The sequence below is a fragment of the Kogia breviceps genome, chromosome 12 (genome assembly GCF_026419965.1).
Source record: "Kogia breviceps isolate mKogBre1 chromosome 12, mKogBre1 haplotype 1, whole genome shotgun sequence".
Lineage (NCBI taxonomy): Eukaryota > Metazoa > Chordata > Mammalia > Artiodactyla > Physeteridae > Kogia > Kogia breviceps.
In genome coordinates this window covers 892,282-907,635 of record NC_081321.1, presented here as the reverse complement: position 1 = coordinate 907,635, position 15,354 = coordinate 892,282, and the positions used below count along the sequence as shown (strand labels likewise).

Genomic DNA, 15,354 nt, shown 5'->3' with positions numbered 1-15,354 from the left:
CCTAAGTAGCTGCTCACAGAGTGGTGCAAACAGCGAGAGTACAGACGTTCAGAGAAGGTCAAGGTCGGAGAGAGGCACCAGGCACGAGGTCACACAGAAGCTGGGCCTTCAAGAGTGGTTACGGTCTGGATAAGAAGAAAATGTAATAAGAAGGGTGACCAAGCTGAACATGAGAGGCAAGCATGGTGGGTTTTATCCAGAACCTTCCCTGCATGTCTGCAAATGCTTGCAGACAGCACACCAGAAGCACAGGCTCTGTCCTCAACGTCGTCTGTGACACGAAGGGCTTAGAACACGAGCGGGCGCTCGGGTGCAGACAGCTCCACTAGGGGTTGCAAAATCAACTTAGGGGCTACAATGGCTTTTTTCAGTGAAATAGCCCAGGCCAAGGCAGAACAGAGGCTCTCAGGTGCAGCGGATTCAGGGAAGGTAATCATGGAGCCGAGACCAGCCCTTGGGCACGTCTGTCGTGTGCCCTGGGCCAGGAGGAGCCGTTTCTCACTGAGTCCCCGTTAGAAGGCCCAGGAGCAGTTGACTCACTAGACACCCCCAAGGGCCCGCAGCTGCCCCTCACCGGTGACCGCACGCGTACGCGCGCTCCTGCTGACCGAGAGTGGGCGGGCCCGGAGAGTGAGGGCGCACGCGCGCGCACGCGCGCACTCCTGCTGCCCGAGGGTGGGCGGGCCCGGAGAGTGAGGGCGCACGCGCGCATACGCGCACGCACTCCTGCTGGCCGAGGGTGGGCGGGCCCGGAGAGTGAGGGCGCATGCGCGTGGCGTCGCGCGTGGCCTCGCGCTGGGAGTGGCCGTGGTAGACGGCGTCTGCCTGTGAGCACGCCATTGCGGAGAGGAGCTGCAGGCCCAGAATCTGTTTCCAGCTTTCTCAGCAGCGGAGGTCCCCCGTCTCGAATCACGAGTGCGGGAGGACACACACGGGCACAGGCGGAAGGGGCCGGGAACGTCTGTGGCAGCAGAGAGCGCGGCCTTTAGAGAGCACGGGGTGGGGGGCCCCCCTCACTAAGGGAGAAAGCAGGCTGCCCGGAGGTGACAGTGTCCAGTGTGCTCTGCTCCAGGCTCTCCTACCAGGACGACGAGAATCGGCAGCTGGCGCCGCCCGGGGAGGACAGGAGAGACATCCGTCTCTCTCCGAAGAGGGGCTTCCTGCGCTCCGCCTCCCTAGGTAACCTCAGACCCTCTCTCTAAAGGTGGCCGCCCCCCCGTGACGGTGGCCAGGCACACAGGGGTGACTGAGAAACGTCGCCTCGCGGGGCTCAAGTGGCCCACGGCTGGGCCGGCCCCGGGCTGGACGTGTGCTAATGCAGCATCTCAGCGAGGGGCCCGGGGTGGGGGGAGGGGGCATTCTTGCCCCTCCCTCCGTGTGAGCCGTCGGGGCCGTGTCATCTTTTTTTCTCTCTCTCTCTCTTTTTTTTTTTTTTTTTTTAATATTTATTTATTTATTTGGTTGTGCCGGGTCTCACCGGCTCCTTAGTTGCAGCATGCAGGCACCTTAGTTGTGGCAGGCATGTGGGATCTAGTTCCCTGACCAGGGATCGAAGCCGGGCCCCTTGCATTGGGAGCGCAGAGTCTTATCCAGGGAAGTCCCCCGTGTCATCTTCTGTGCTGACCCATCACTTGCTCCGCAGGTCGAAGGGCCTCCTTCCACCTTGAGTGTCTGAAGCGACAGAAGAATCCAGGGGGAGACATCTCTCAGAAGACAGTCCTGCCCCTGCATCTCGTTCACCATCAGGTAGCCCCCACTTTGGGACAGGCCACAGGCCGCCACCTAGCAGGCTAGACAACCCCGTGATGATCGCGCAGCAAACCCCCCAGATGCCCGTCAGCCTTCCCGTCCAGACTGTGTCCCCACGCCTGGCCCTGACAGCCCCCAGGGAGGGGGCTCTTCCCACACGAGGACCGTGCTCTCCCGGGCGGGAGGTCCTGAGGAGCAGGAGCCCCTCTGGAGGCTGGAAGGACCAGCTGCTCCGGGTTGGCCTGAGCATTCTCCTCCCAGTGGCCAGATGTTCCCTTCCCAGGAATGGCTACACGACAGGCAGGTGCGGTCACACCTAGAGCCATGAGACACCTGGACATTTAGCTGCACAAAAGCCCACCCACTGGAATATGGAAATGACCAGAGAGTGTTCCAGCAGCATGGGCAGGGACAGGGGTGACGTCGGGAAGGCGGGTCCAGGCAGGTTCAGTAGTTGAACCAGCCCTTGGCCTGGGTGATGCCAAAGGATGGCGAAATCCAAGACCCCAGCATCAAGCTGCTCTTAGAAACCCTAGAACGGATGGAGATTCCCAACAGCTAAACCATTAGGGTCCCAGCTAGGTTCTCCACACCTTCTGACCTCCGTGATTACGCTCCCTTACCACGGGCCTCGGCTGTAAATGACTCTTTTATCCCCGAAGGCATTCAGTGCCAATCAAAGCTTACAGTCGGCGTAAGTCAGCCAGCACGGCTCTGCCAGGACGACGGTGTTTCTGCTCCAGGAAATGCACGATGCTGCTCAGCGTGCGTGCCAACGCACGAATACGCGTGGTCTCCGCAGGGCTTTCTGGAATGTCGAGCAGCGCCTTACACTTCCCTCAGATCCCCAGGGACCCAGGACCCCAGACTGGGGGCCCTCGAGAGCAGTGGGCTGGGAGGCCAGCAGGCTGGGGGACACCGTGTGTGCGTCTCTGAGAGATTTCTAGAAGCTGATCTCCCCCATCTCTGCTTATCGTGCTGGAAGGAAAACCTCCCTCAGTTTACAGCCTCCCCTGATGCTTCTGAGCTGCCCTCTGCCCCTCGGGCTGAGCCTCCCCACCAGGCGGTGTTGCTTCCTTGGACCCGTCCCGTCGGAGCAGGTGGAGAGGATCCGTGGCTCACGGGGGACGGGGCCAGGCCTAGAGAAAGGGTGACCTGGATCCCACTGGCCCTTGGCTTTCTGAGCTTAGAGGAGAAAGACCCCTGCAGACCGATGGTCACAGAGGCTATTTAGGGCAGTTGAGAGCGGCTCCAGGTCCGGGTGCCTGAGCGAGAGGGTGTGTGCACCGGGCAGTAGGACGCGGCCGAGGCCCCCTGACCCGCACTCTCGTGTCGTGTCCACAGGCGCTGGCGGTGGCGGGCCTGAGCCCCCTCCTGCAGAGAAGCCATCCCCCTGGCGCCCTCCCCCTGCCACATGCCACGGCCCCTGCCACGCCCGGCCCAGCCTGGCCCCCGCGGCCTGTGCCCACCCTGCGGCTAGAGAGGGCCGAGTCCAGCGACAAGCTCACCAGCAGCTTCCCGTCCGTCCACTGCGGCCCCTGGGCCGGGGAGCCCACGCCCTGCGGGGCCAGCGGCGGCATCCGGAGGGCGCGGCCCGCGTCCCTCACCGTGCCCAGCCCGGCGGGGCCCCGGGGCCGGCCCTTCCACGGCAGCGCCAGCAGCCTGGTGGAGGCGGTGAGTAGGCCGGGCCACGCAGCCCGGGCAGGGGCCCCACGCGCAGAATGGAGGGGCCTTGGGGAGTGTCAGGTCTCCCGGCCAGAAAGACCCTCGGTCAGGTCTCAAGTCCGCGTGAGCGCCCAGCCCGGCCGAGGAAGGGCGGTCACACTGGCCGGGGAGCGGGGGAGCCGTGCGGGGGGCCGTGAGGGCACGTGGGGTGGGGGGAGCGGGCGAGGCAGGCGGGGAGCAGGCGGGGGCTGGGGTGTGTTCCAGGCTCATCGGCCGCCAGGAAGTGGGCAGGCACTTCGGGACAGAGCGGGCAGGGGCCGGGGGTGTCCTGCACATACGCGCACGTGCGCGCGCACACACACACACGCATCGTCCCCGGGATCCTCACCCCCAGAAAAGCAGCCAGCGGCACTGGGCCAGGCGTCACCAGAGGAGACTGACGGTTTCCTGGAAAGAGTCACGTGGGCGTCCTGGGGCGCCGGGTGGGTGGGAGGGAAGGGCCAGGGCCCCTGTGGCCTCCGTGCGCCCAGGTTGCCTGCGTCTGATGACGGTGCCCCCGCCCCGCCGTCTCTCCTCGGGCCCGCAGGCCCCTAAAGCCCGCAGGGCGCTCCGTCCCACTCCTGCCCGGCGCGCAGGCACACACGCGTGTACTCACGCGATGCGCGCGCACACACACTCTCCTCCCGAAGTGACCAGTCAGAAGCCCCTGCGCCGGCCCCGAAGGGCAGAGCCGGGCTCAGGAGTAACGCCGCCCCGGCCCCTCTCCCGCAGGTCTTGATCTCAGAAGGACTGGGGCAGTTTGCTCAGGATCCCAGGTTCCTCGAGGCCGCCACCCAGGAGCTGGCCGACGCCTGCGACATGACCATCGAGGAGATGGAGAGCGCGGCCGACAACATCCTCCGCGGCGGTGCCCGGCAGAGCCCCAACGGTACCCTGCTCCCGTGTGCAAACTGCAGGGACCCGGGGCCAGACCGAGAGCGGGGCGCGGAGGACGCGGCCTGGGCGCCCGGCCCCGAGCCCCGCCAGGGCGGAGAGGAGCCCCGGGACAGCAGGGCCTTCGCCAGCAGCCTGTAGCAGTCGGGCCGGAGGTGCCGGGTTTTTATTTGTCTCCATGTTCCTAATGGGTCCGTTTCAGAAGTGCCTCACTGTTCTCGTGACCTGGAGTTAACCGGAACAGCGTCTTCATTCATTTCATAGGGACAAGACCGAGTCGGCGGCCAGGAGAGAAGCAGCCGCGGTCCGTGTCCCGCGGGGAGCGGTGGGGGAGGGCACGGCACCAGGGAGGGGCCCCCCGCGGCCGCCTGGCTCCCTCGCCCACAGGACCCTACGCCAAACGGGTGTCTTTCAGCTCTGCTTGTCAAGAACTCATTTTGCACATATTCTGTATGAGCCTCACTCTGTCCCCGTAGAGCCAGGGCCCTGTGCCTTCACGGAAGGAAGGGGGCCCCGGCCGGGCCCTGGGGAGGGGAGGGCGCTTCAGCTCCAAGCCGAGGCTGGCCACCGCCCCCTGCGCCACCCGCGTCTGGACCCCCTTCCCAGCCGGCCGTGGTCACAGCCGCGCCGCGCCGTCGGCAAAGGGGGAGCGCGCCCGCCCGCCGGGACGAGACCGGTGGTGCTGAGCGTCTGTCCAGCGCTCTTTTGTTTGGGGATTTGACCTTTTTCTTCACAGCATGTTGCAGTTTTCATTTAGGGGGTTTTGGTTTTTTATACTTTTGTTTTCCCAGGGGGAGGGCAGGGAGAAGAGTGTTTACGAAGTTTTGCAGCCGCCCATCTTAACCGTTTTCACTTTTGCAAATGTTAATCGGGTTCAGTTTTGTTGTATTAATTTAACGGTTGTGGTTTCCCTTTCCACGGAGGATTCCACAGAGCCGCCGTGGGAGAGTTTTACCAGCCGTGGTGTATGCCCAATAGTTTGTTATCATTTCCTTAGGTAGTGACAAGATTTCTTCGGTTTGGTTTCATAATTTAAAGGTGATCAAGCAACGCACTTGGCAGGGTCTTGCACAGATGTGTGTAGTAGCGCGTGCCCGAGAGAGGAAGCAGCACGGGGTCTCTGCGAGTGTGCGTGCCGTGTGTACGGTGGGTTGTGTGTGTGCGGGCGTGGGCTGGGTCTGCAGCCACGCCGCGCCCGGGCCGCCAGTCTGTCCTCAGTTCCCCTTGGGGCTTGAGGGTGGGGAGCTCTGAATCTGGGGCCGTTTGAAAGCAAAAGCAAACCACTGTCTCTGCTTCTGAAACGGGAATCAGTAACTGCATTTTCTGTCCCACAAGATATGCAAAAACAATGCAATAATATTCATTTTAAAAATACAGTTGTGAGTTGTGTTGGCATTAAAACTGTGTTTAAAAAACCACACAGAAATTTAAGGGAGAAACTCAGAAGGCGTTTTGCTTCGATTTGTTCCGTGTAATGTTTTACTGCATTGATGGTGTTTCTGCTGAAGAGACCGTTATACTTGAATTCAGGTCAGTCTCAGTATTTTACAAATATTTTTTTAAAACTGAATTGCAGTTGTGCCAAGCGAATATAATGAATTAAGTTTGGTTTTGGATTCACTTCTTGTATATTTGCTGCATGTAAGTAAATCATTTTGTATTTGGAGTGCGACAAGCTTCACCTTTGAGCTCTTAAGTGCTTTTCTACGTGTGGCTGGGGAGAAAGGGGACAGCTTTTCTCGTCATCTGTGTGGCAAGTGCCGGCACTTACCCGTGTGGGTCCCGACGCAGGCTCGGGCATCACTGTTGTGCATATCTTGCGTTCGGGTAATAGGTGCATCCGTGTCTTGCTTTGAGAGACCAGGACCCGTCTTTTTCCAGCGTCGCTCTGTCTGCTCTGCCCTGGTTTTCAGAGTTGGAATTTCTCCAGGGAGAGCCCTGCACCGTGAGGGGCCGTGAGGCGCCCCGAGCAGCCTCTCTCGTCACCTCTTCCCCCCTGGGAAAGGTGGCTGACCTTACCCTTCACCACCCCCCGCCCTGGCACAAGCATTCCTTAGGGAAGTGCCCACTGCCCGGGAGGGTGGAGGGGAGGGGGTTCCTCAGCCAGGTAGCAGGTGCTGTCCTGTCCGTCCCGCTCGCTTCTCCACCTTTCCCTCATTCTGGAGCGGGATCTCCTCCAGACCACCCCTCGCGGTAGGGCAGCCACGGAGGGACGAGGACTGGGGGCAGGCGGCCCGTGGGGAGCGCGTGGTGAGGGCAGGGCCGGAGGCGTTGTGGAGGCGCCTCTCTGCCCCTGCATCCGCCTGGACATCTCCCGGGTGTAAGTCCTTCGAACAGATTCCAACAGTGACCGATTCGGGGGAAGCAGGACCCAACCTCTCAGCCGGACCTTCCCGCTGAGGCTCTTCCGGCCCCGGGCTCGCTCAGCCCTTCTCGGCTCTGACGTACATGAGCAGCTTAGAAGTCAAAGCCGGGCAGTGCCCGCTGCGCCGCGAAGACGCGTTTTCCCGTGGTGGGCTGATGTTCACGCCCCGGGGGAGCACGTACAAGGGCTGCCCCCTCTTCCTCCAAGCCCAGCCCTTCCGGTCTCTGGGCTCCTTCTTGGTGCCATCGAGGTCTTGCAGGAGTTACAGTCAGGTCCTTTGTCCCGTTTCCCGAAATGTCTGCCGCGGCTGCTAGGATCTTAGTTCTGCTGGAGAGCGGAGGGAGCCCTTTGGGGTTGATAGCTGGCTCTTGTTGTGCATTTGGCCCCTGGATAGAACTGCGGACTCTTAGCTGACCTCCCACACGCTGGCACACACTCGGCCTTCTCGTGCGGTCTTCTGTTTCCCTTTTGGGCTTTTCGTCTGTCACCAAATCTCGGCGACCGGCTCGTGCTGGGCTTATGCCAGCTACTCCCAGGGCTCCACCAAGTGCATCCCCCCCTCCCCGTGCACACTGCGGGTGTGCTTCTCCTTTGCCGTCAGCTCTGTCTCTGTCGGAAAGGCCCATCCAGGGGGGGGTCTTCCTGGGCCAGAGCTCAGGACCCGCTAGGGTGGGACGGAAACGCGACGCCCATCCTCCCTCCCGAGCCTCATCCGTAGCGTGGTCTCCGCCTCTGCACCCAAAACAGAATCTTGCCGTGACCTTGGAAAGCAGAACCTTTGTGTCTTCTGAAACCCATGAGCAGCAGGAGGAAAGCCGTGATGGCCAAGGACCTGAGGGGCTTGAGGGGTTCAGGCTCAGGCTTTGGCGGAGCTGGTTTGTGTTTGTCCCCTGATGGGCCAGCCTCTTGTTTCCACCTTAATTTTACAGTTACTCACGTGCTTGGCTTGATTCCCAGCTGTTTCCTTTCCACCCTCCTCCTAGAAGGTTCTTTTTGGTCTTGGGTTAAAATGCAGACGTTTCCCCCAGATTTTGTCTTGATCCGTGAATTTTTCTCTGCTTTGCTTCAGAAGCGCTTCGTTCGGTCTCTTCCCGCATCTTCTCAGTCTGACGGGACCCGAGGGTCTGCCTTACCCGCCTTTACCCTCCTCCGTGCCGCGGCTTCCGAGCTCCAGGGCCTGGTCCTGGGCTGCCCCGCACTTCCTCCTGGCCGTCCTCCCGTCACACCGTCTCCCCATCGCTTAGCTGAGGGCACTACACCCTGCAAGGCCAATGTAATGTCTTTCTGAGGAAGAAGAGCCCCTGCAAGGGGGGAGCTTGGAGGTCGTCGAGGGGGCGAGGGCTGCTTTCCAGGGGCCGGTGGGTAGTATGTGCCCCCCACGCCATAGGCCAAGAAACAGAACGGAACTTAGACCACAGCACAGGGAGGAGGCCGGGGGGTTGAAGCCTGCAGCCTCGCCGCACCATCGTCACAGGCGTTGCTAAGGACGGGGGTGGCATTTCCACACCCAGCGAGACCTGGAAAGACGGGCGTGTCGCTGTCCAAGGGCAGGGCGACTGGGTGTCGACCCTCTAAGCCACTGGTCAGTCGAACCAGAGCCCAGGCCAGGTCTGTTTTTTTAAAGACCAGGCTCTGGTCTGCGGAAAGTGCCAGCACGGAACCGAAGGGAAACGGGGGCGAAAGGGGGCATGTTTTGACCCCCTGTGTCTTGCTCCCGTTGTGTGGAAGGAAGCGTCCGGTGTGACCGCCCGCCGTGGCCGGGACAGTGGAGAGGCGGAGGCCTCGAGATCGACCGTAGAAGAAGAGAAAACCAAAAGTGTTCTGGTGCCGTTTTCCCAGCCAGACCATTGTCTCTGGCCGTTAGGGGCGTCTGCCGCCCTGTCCCCCTCTCTGCGGCCACTCCGCCCACGTGTGGGCCACGGGCTCCAGTGGGACGACAGGCGGGCTGGGCGGCACCCCGAGGTCACCATGAAGCCAGCGCCAGCTTTCCTGGCAGCTGCGCCCGCATCAGGGCGGGCCTCCCTCCCTTTCCCCAGCCCCCCCGTTTCCCCTCTTCCCCGGGTTCAGTGAGAGGAGGCCCGTGAGCAGATTCTGACATAGCTGCTTTGTCAGTTTCTGGTTTTAACTTTATTTATTTATTTATTTTTGTTTCCAACGAAGCCCTGCTTTGTGAGGCCAGGCAGCAAACCAGCAGGTAAATGTGTTTCTGCCAGGGCTCCGCGTCGCGGGGGAGAGACCTGCACCCTGTACGAGCGCGCGCCGACACGTGCTCTTGTACACGCGCCCGCACCCCGACAGGGCGGGCGCACCCCGACGGGGCGGGCGCTGGCCCTCGCGCTGGGATCAGGACCCCCGGCTTTGCCCCCCTCTCAGAAGGCTGAGTGCTGGCTGGAGAGAGAAGCAGAGGTGCTCCGCCGGTGGAGATGTGCCGTCCGACTGCATTCTACTAACTATGAACTAAATACCATTTCTCTTCATGGAGAACACGCCACCACTCTGAAAGTCAGGATGTTTTCTTGCCATGAGTTTAGGAGGTCTGGTCCACAGCAGGCGGGGGGCGAAGGCCCTGCGGCTCCCTGGTGTCTTAGAACGGCCTCCCCTGGGCTCTCCGAAGGGGAACTGGCGATCGCAGCGGAATACATCGCACGTGCCGTTGGGCTGAGTTGGGCAAATCACTGAACCCTGAGAGCACTGGGAGGTGGGATCGTCCGTGGGCGTTCCCTTTCTCCCCTAAATCTGGGACGCCCAGATGGGGACTAGAGAGCGGAACAAGGGTTTGCATGTCACCTCAGCCGAGTCCACAGCCTCCCGTGGGTGGGGCGGCCTTGCTGCCGGCGCCTCCCTTTTGCGGGGCATCCAGGCACCCAGGGTTCAGGATAAGCAGTGTGACTTGGACGCGGCTCCTGGAAAGGAAGTGTGACACTCAGTCCACGTGAATCAGACGTTTACGACAGTTCACCGCCTGGGGGGACCCGTGAGTGAGAAAACGCTTCCCTGAGCTCCCATCAGAGCCGCTCTGGGGTCAGGGGCTGTCAGTTTCAGGGGCGGGCCATGTCGGTTTCAGGGCACTCGGCGCCCTCGGGCTTGTGGGCTGGCATGAGGGAGAAGGGGGCCCGGCCTCGGTCGCCACCAGCTGCCCTGGCTCCTGAGGGCGTGGCCTGCGAGGCCCCAAAGCCCAGAGCAGGGGGCGCGGGAGGCCCTGTCCCTAGACGGGTCACTGGGTTCCAGGCCCCCGTCCCCCAAGATGTCCCACGGTGGAGACACCATGCCGAGGCTTGAAAGGGAAAAACAGAACTCGGGACTCGGGTAGACGGTGTGGAAACAAACGACCCAGCACCAAGGTCTCCTTCAGAAGGCGGCCCTGAAGACGCAGACGCCAAGGCCCCTTACGGCCTGCACGTCAAGGGCATTTCACCCACCCTCAGAGTCTGGCCTTGACCCCCCTGCCCGCCCCCCTCCACTGTTCTCCCAGAGCCTTGAGGGAATAAGGTCTGGCTCTGGAGGCCGGCATGTCCAAGGCACGAGCAGGTCCGGACTAGTCTGTGATGTAGCAGCAAGAACCACCGTGGAAAACACACGTCCACTAAGAATCAGGGTGACGGGCCCCCCACTGGCTGGTGAGGTGCCAGAGTGTCTATCGCTGTCACAATTTCCCTGTTTTACTTTGACGCCCCGAGCTACCAAGCCAAGGTCCTCCGTGCGGGAGGTACGGACGCAGCCCCTCCACCCCCCTCGCCTCTCGTCGCGGCTCGGACCCCCTTCGTCCTCCGACCCACCCAATCATGCTCGTTTTCAGAGGTCGGTGCCCCCGCCGTCGCCCCTGCGCCCATCCCCTCCCCACCCCCTGCGTCCCCTACACCTCCCTCTGGGCCCTGCGGCTTCACAGCCTCATGTTGTAAATACTGTTGTACAGTTTGTAATCATCCAATCACCCCAAGTCAGCGGCCTCGCCTGGGTCCCTTCTCACCTCGAGAAAGGCCAGGGAATCGAGAAGAGCTTCAGGGCCATCTCCGTGTGAGACGCTATGTATATTCCTGTAAGATTGCATTTTTAATCTAAGGAATGATGTTATTTAAAAAACAAACCAAAAAAAAACAAAAAACAAGAATTGCAAATAAATTTCTTAACAATGTCTACGTTGGTTCGGTCCGGTCACATCCCTCTCTCCTTCTCGTCCCGTTTCCTAGACTCGCAGAAACGCCCTTAACTCGCAGACTGCGCTCTCATCCTCCGAAGGGGAGGACACAGCCAGGGGAGCGCGGGGAACCTGCCCCCCGGGAACCTGCCCCCGGGGATGGTCTCCGACCTCAGTTCAGCAACTCATCTCATCACCCAGGTCTTCCTTTCAGTGAAAAGGTTAACAGGAAAACGGTCAAAGGTTGACAAGGGACACAGTAGGAGAAATTAAATGGACGATCCACCGAAGACAAGAGCGGCCCCCCCCCCAACAATCGGGAAAGGCACAAAGTCGGTTTTGAATAAATGAAGGAGAGGGAGGGGGGAAGGAGGGGGAGAGAAGTCGGGGGATGAGAGCACGTATGTGAAAGTACTTTGGAGACTTTCCTGGCAGTCCAGTGGTTAGGACTCCACGCCTTCACTATCGAGGACACAGGTTCAGTCCGAGGTCAGGGAACTAAGACCCCGCAAGCCTCACGGCGCAAACAAAATATTAAAAAAAGAAAAGAATAAAAAAAAATCCTTTGAAGGCTATACATAGATTTGAGTCCGTTCCGGGAATTCCGGGTCATCCCCGCCCTCCCTCCTCCTCTGCTGGAGCCCCTGGGCCCCAAGCCCGCCCCCCAGCCCGGAGAGGCTGCTCGTGCAGCTTGCGGAGCAGGAGCCGGGACCTCGGGCGTGGTCAGCGGTGAGGCACCACTCGTGAGCAGCAGTGACCGCGCGTCAAAGTTTGAGGCTGATCCTTTCAATCAGCCGGGACAGACCGGAGACTTGCCCTGTGATGCATCTGGTCTGCTTGCGTTCTGCACGCTTCCTCAAGTGGGACGGAGGGAGCCAGGCGTCGCCCTGGGAGCGGCCCTCACGCACGGCCGGCCTCTGCGACGCTGCGCTGTGGCTCGCTGCTCAGGTCTGCCCCTGCCCACTCCCTCCTTCCTCCCCACGACGGGTGTGATCGTTGGTCTGCCTGCCCAGAGAAGTCGCTATGAGTTGGGCCCGTGACGAGGGGGCAGGACGGCCGCGTGGTGGCGAGTCGGTGGACACACCTGACGCTCTCCCGGGCTTGCTTTTTCCCGCCTGCCTCCTGTGTATCTCCGTTTGCACGCGGCTTGCCTGGTAGGTGGGCTCCGCAGGCTCTCAAGCCCCTGCTCTCCGAGGCCCATCTGGACCCGTCCGCCCAAAAGTCAGGCCGCGGGAAATGGGGCTGGAAGACCCTCGGCTGCCCATGAGCGAGTGAGGGGCTCAGTCCGGCCTTCGCGGAGCCCCACCGTGAACGTTAACAGACACCTTTCCAGCTAATAATAAAAGGCACCTACGCTTTTCATTGGCTGCAGCTCCTCGTACATAATTTCCTTTCTAATGCAGTCATCAGGTGAAAAAACTCCCTTGGAGCCGTGGCCCCATTTGGAAGCACCGAATGCAGCCAGCGCCGGGCAGGGTGCTGCTGGGACGGTCCCCACTTCCGGGATGGTGTGCAGGCCCCTCCCCCAAGCAGAGGTGCCCTCTGTCCTTCGGAAGTCCCATGGGCTAGGAGCTCACACAGACGCTGAGTGGCCCGGGGGGGTACCGAGCCAGCTGCCAGCCCCAGGGCCACACTTTTCCCCCTGCTTTATGGCCCTGGGCTGGACCCTGTGGCACTTCTCCCTTGCTGGATGCCTTGAGGTCCGGGTTTGTCAAAAGACAGGACAGATGTACTGGAAGGGCCCGGGAGGCCGTGGGCAAACACGGGAATTCCTCCCAATGGGCCACTGCTGAGTGCAGCAGCCAGTGCTGGGGGTATGGGGCCGGCAGCGGCCGCCTCGGGGGCCCCGCGAGCCGGCTCCCTGCCCCCTCTGGCCGGCCTCTCCATCCCCGCAGATGGCTCGCCCCTGTGCAGCCACACCGTCCTCCACGTCCAGGCTCCCTCGGCCCTCGTGGCAGGAGCTGCCCTCCGGTACTTCCATAAACCCAGAGTCCTCTTTCAACCCCTGTAAGTCGCTAACCACCTCTGACTCGTTCACCAGCCTTTGTGTTATAACCTCTCCCTGTTCAAACGACCAGAGTGGGTTCCGCCCCTGACTGAACATCCTCGCAACCCCCGCGGGGCCCTTGCTCGACGCTCTGCCTGGAATAGTCCTCACGTGCGTGCGTAACTGCTCAGACGTGGCTACGCTGACCACTCCGCGCCCAGTCCTTCCTGTGGTTAAGCTGAAGCCCTGAGAAACCTCCATCTTTTCTTTGAAACAAGAGGCACAGACCTGACCACTGGGCACCATCGCCTGCAACCACATGAGCCCAGGACGGCGGGGCCGGGGGGGGGGGGGGGGGGCGGGGAGAGGCCTGCTTGTGACACAAGCCAGACCCTGATTCCAGCTCTGTGAACCTGACTGAGAGGCGTGTCACCACTGCCTACAAGCTCCAGAAACAGGCCCAGATTCTCTGAGACCACGTGCTTATACTCTCATGGTCCAAAAGAGTACTCCTTGAGTCCCTGGTACGTACCCGACACCGTTCTGGGCGCTGGGCAGACAGCAATGCTTGGCTCTGATTCTGCCCTATGATGCCCCACCCGTCCCAGGAGTAACCCTCCTTCTAACAACACCAAGAATGCGCTGGGTGAAGCCTCACCCACAGGCTGTAGTCTCCCCACAGCCCAGCTGAGGTTCTAAGGGGGGCTGCACAGGGCCTGCACACAGTCTGCACAAAGACGCCCAGCCTGGGGTGGGAGTCGGGGTGCATCTGGAGGCTTTGTGCCTGGGGGCAGGGGTGGGCTGGGCTGTGAGCCCAGCAAGGTCACGTATCCGTGACAGTATGTGCGACGGAAGGTGCTGGGCCCTCAGGTCCTGTCTTGCTGGGCCCAGCGCAGAGCCAGTGGGTCATTCAAGATGCTGAGCTGGCCTGTGCAGGGGCTCCCTTATCCAGGGAGAAGGGGCAAAGGCAGCAGTGGCCTCGGTCCCTGGCACAGGCCGCTTAGGCTGGGGCTGGGCCAGCTGCCGGAGAGAGCAAAGGAGAATCATCTCCTGGGATGGAAGAGAAGCACGCCTCCACAGACGCACGAAAGCTGAGACCACCCAGCTTCCGGGGGCTCCTGTACCAGGTGGGGCCCTGGTGTCAGTGCGCTCGTTTTCTATGCCATGCAACAAATTTCCACAAACTTAGCAGCTTACAACAACACGCTTGCATTATCCCCCAGTTTCTGTGGGTCAGGAGCCCGGGCTGAGTCCACCGCCAGCTCCTGAGACTGCCGTCCGGGGCACCCTGGGCTGTGTTCCCACCTGGGGGCTTGACTGGGGAAGAAGCCACTTCCAAGTTCATTTAAGTTGTGAGCAGAATTCGATTCCTTTGCGGTGATAGGACTGATGCCGAAAGCTCAGCTTCTCTGCACGAGTGCCACATCGGATCTCAGAGAAAGAGTTTTGGGTGAAGCAGAAAAGAACAGCTTCATTGCTTTGCCGGGCAAAGGGGGACACGGTGGACTCCTGCCTCGAAAACTGTGTCCCAACCCCAGAGGATGTGATGAGGGGTTTTATAACAGTGGTTCGTGGCTGGGGTTGCTGACAAGATGAGGGTGTGGGCAGGGTCTCAGGTGGTCAGTCTCCTCATCTTGGCGAGCTTCCCTGGTCCCGTTAGTCTCGCCTCAGGTGGTTTCCTGGCTGCTCCTCCCTTGATGAGCAACTCTTCGAATCTGCCCTTTGGAACCCAGGGAAGGTCATGGAGGCTAGAACCTTGCCTACAAGAGATGGGGGCCCATAGGGCCTCTCTCGGTTTCAGGACTGAGGTCCCCGTTTTGCTGCTGGCCATCAGCTGGGGGCCCCTCTCACCTCGAAGAGGATGCCTGCACTTCCTTGCCGTGCTCCTCCCCCCAAAGTCCCTCCCTTCAAAGCCAGTAAGGGAGGGCTTCCCTGGTGGCGCAGTGGTTGAGAGTCTGCCTGCCAATGCAGGGGACGCGGGTTCGAGCCCTGGTCCGGGAAGGTCCCACATGCCACGGAGCAGCTGGGCCCGTGGGCCACAACTACTGAGCCTGCGCTCTGGAGCCTGTGAGCCACAACTACTGAGCCTGTGAGCCACAACTACTGAAGCCCGCACGCCTAGAGCCCATGCTCTGCAACAGAAGAAGCCACCACAACGAGAAGCCTGTGCACTGCAACGAAGAGTGACCCCCGCTCGCCTCAGCTGGAGAAAGCCCGCGCACAGCAATGAAAACCCAACACAGCCAAAAATAAATAAAAATAAAAATAATTAATTAAAATTAAAAAAAAAAAAAAAAAAGCCAGTAAGGGAGAGTCTTCTATCTCACAGGCGTGACATCTGGTGGGTTAGAAGCAACTCATGGTTCCTGCCTGAGCTCAAAAGGGAGGGATTACACAAAGGCTGGGACATCAGGGCGGAAGGTCTCTGGAGGCCACCTGATCTGCACAGTCAGCCTCAGAACCGAGGCTACACGAGGGGGAAATCCCAACCACGTCCACCTAAGTGATGTGGGAGCATCA

The 15,354-nt window shown here is 60.9% G+C and overlaps 1 protein-coding gene and 1 long non-coding RNA gene across 14 annotated transcripts in view; one reads left to right on the top strand and one right to left on the bottom strand.

Moving 5' to 3' along the window:
* CACNA1C (calcium voltage-gated channel subunit alpha1 C) overlaps positions 1 to 10,846 on the top strand; it is a 521,192-nt gene extending 510,346 nt beyond the window's left edge. For all 13 annotated transcript variants that reach the window (XM_067008446.1, XM_067008440.1, XM_067008436.1 and 10 more), the window contains 4 exons: positions 1,073 to 1,179; positions 1,643 to 1,746; positions 3,094 to 3,423; positions 4,186 to 10,846. In XM_067008446.1, the coding sequence (XP_066864547.1) occupies positions 1,073 to 1,179; positions 1,643 to 1,746; positions 3,094 to 3,423; positions 4,186 to 4,488 (844 nt within the window). In that variant the 3' untranslated portion in view covers positions 4,489 to 10,846. The remainder of the gene's footprint in view (positions 1 to 1,072; positions 1,180 to 1,642; positions 1,747 to 3,093; positions 3,424 to 4,185) is intronic.
* The window catches only part of LOC136792238 (uncharacterized), a 33,839-nt gene continuing 27,282 nt past the window's right edge, over positions 8,798 to 15,354 (bottom strand). Inside the window, exon 3 of the long non-coding RNA XR_010835724.1 lies at positions 8,798 to 9,615. This is a non-coding gene — a long non-coding RNA (uncharacterized lncRNA). The remainder of the gene's footprint in view (positions 9,616 to 15,354) is intronic.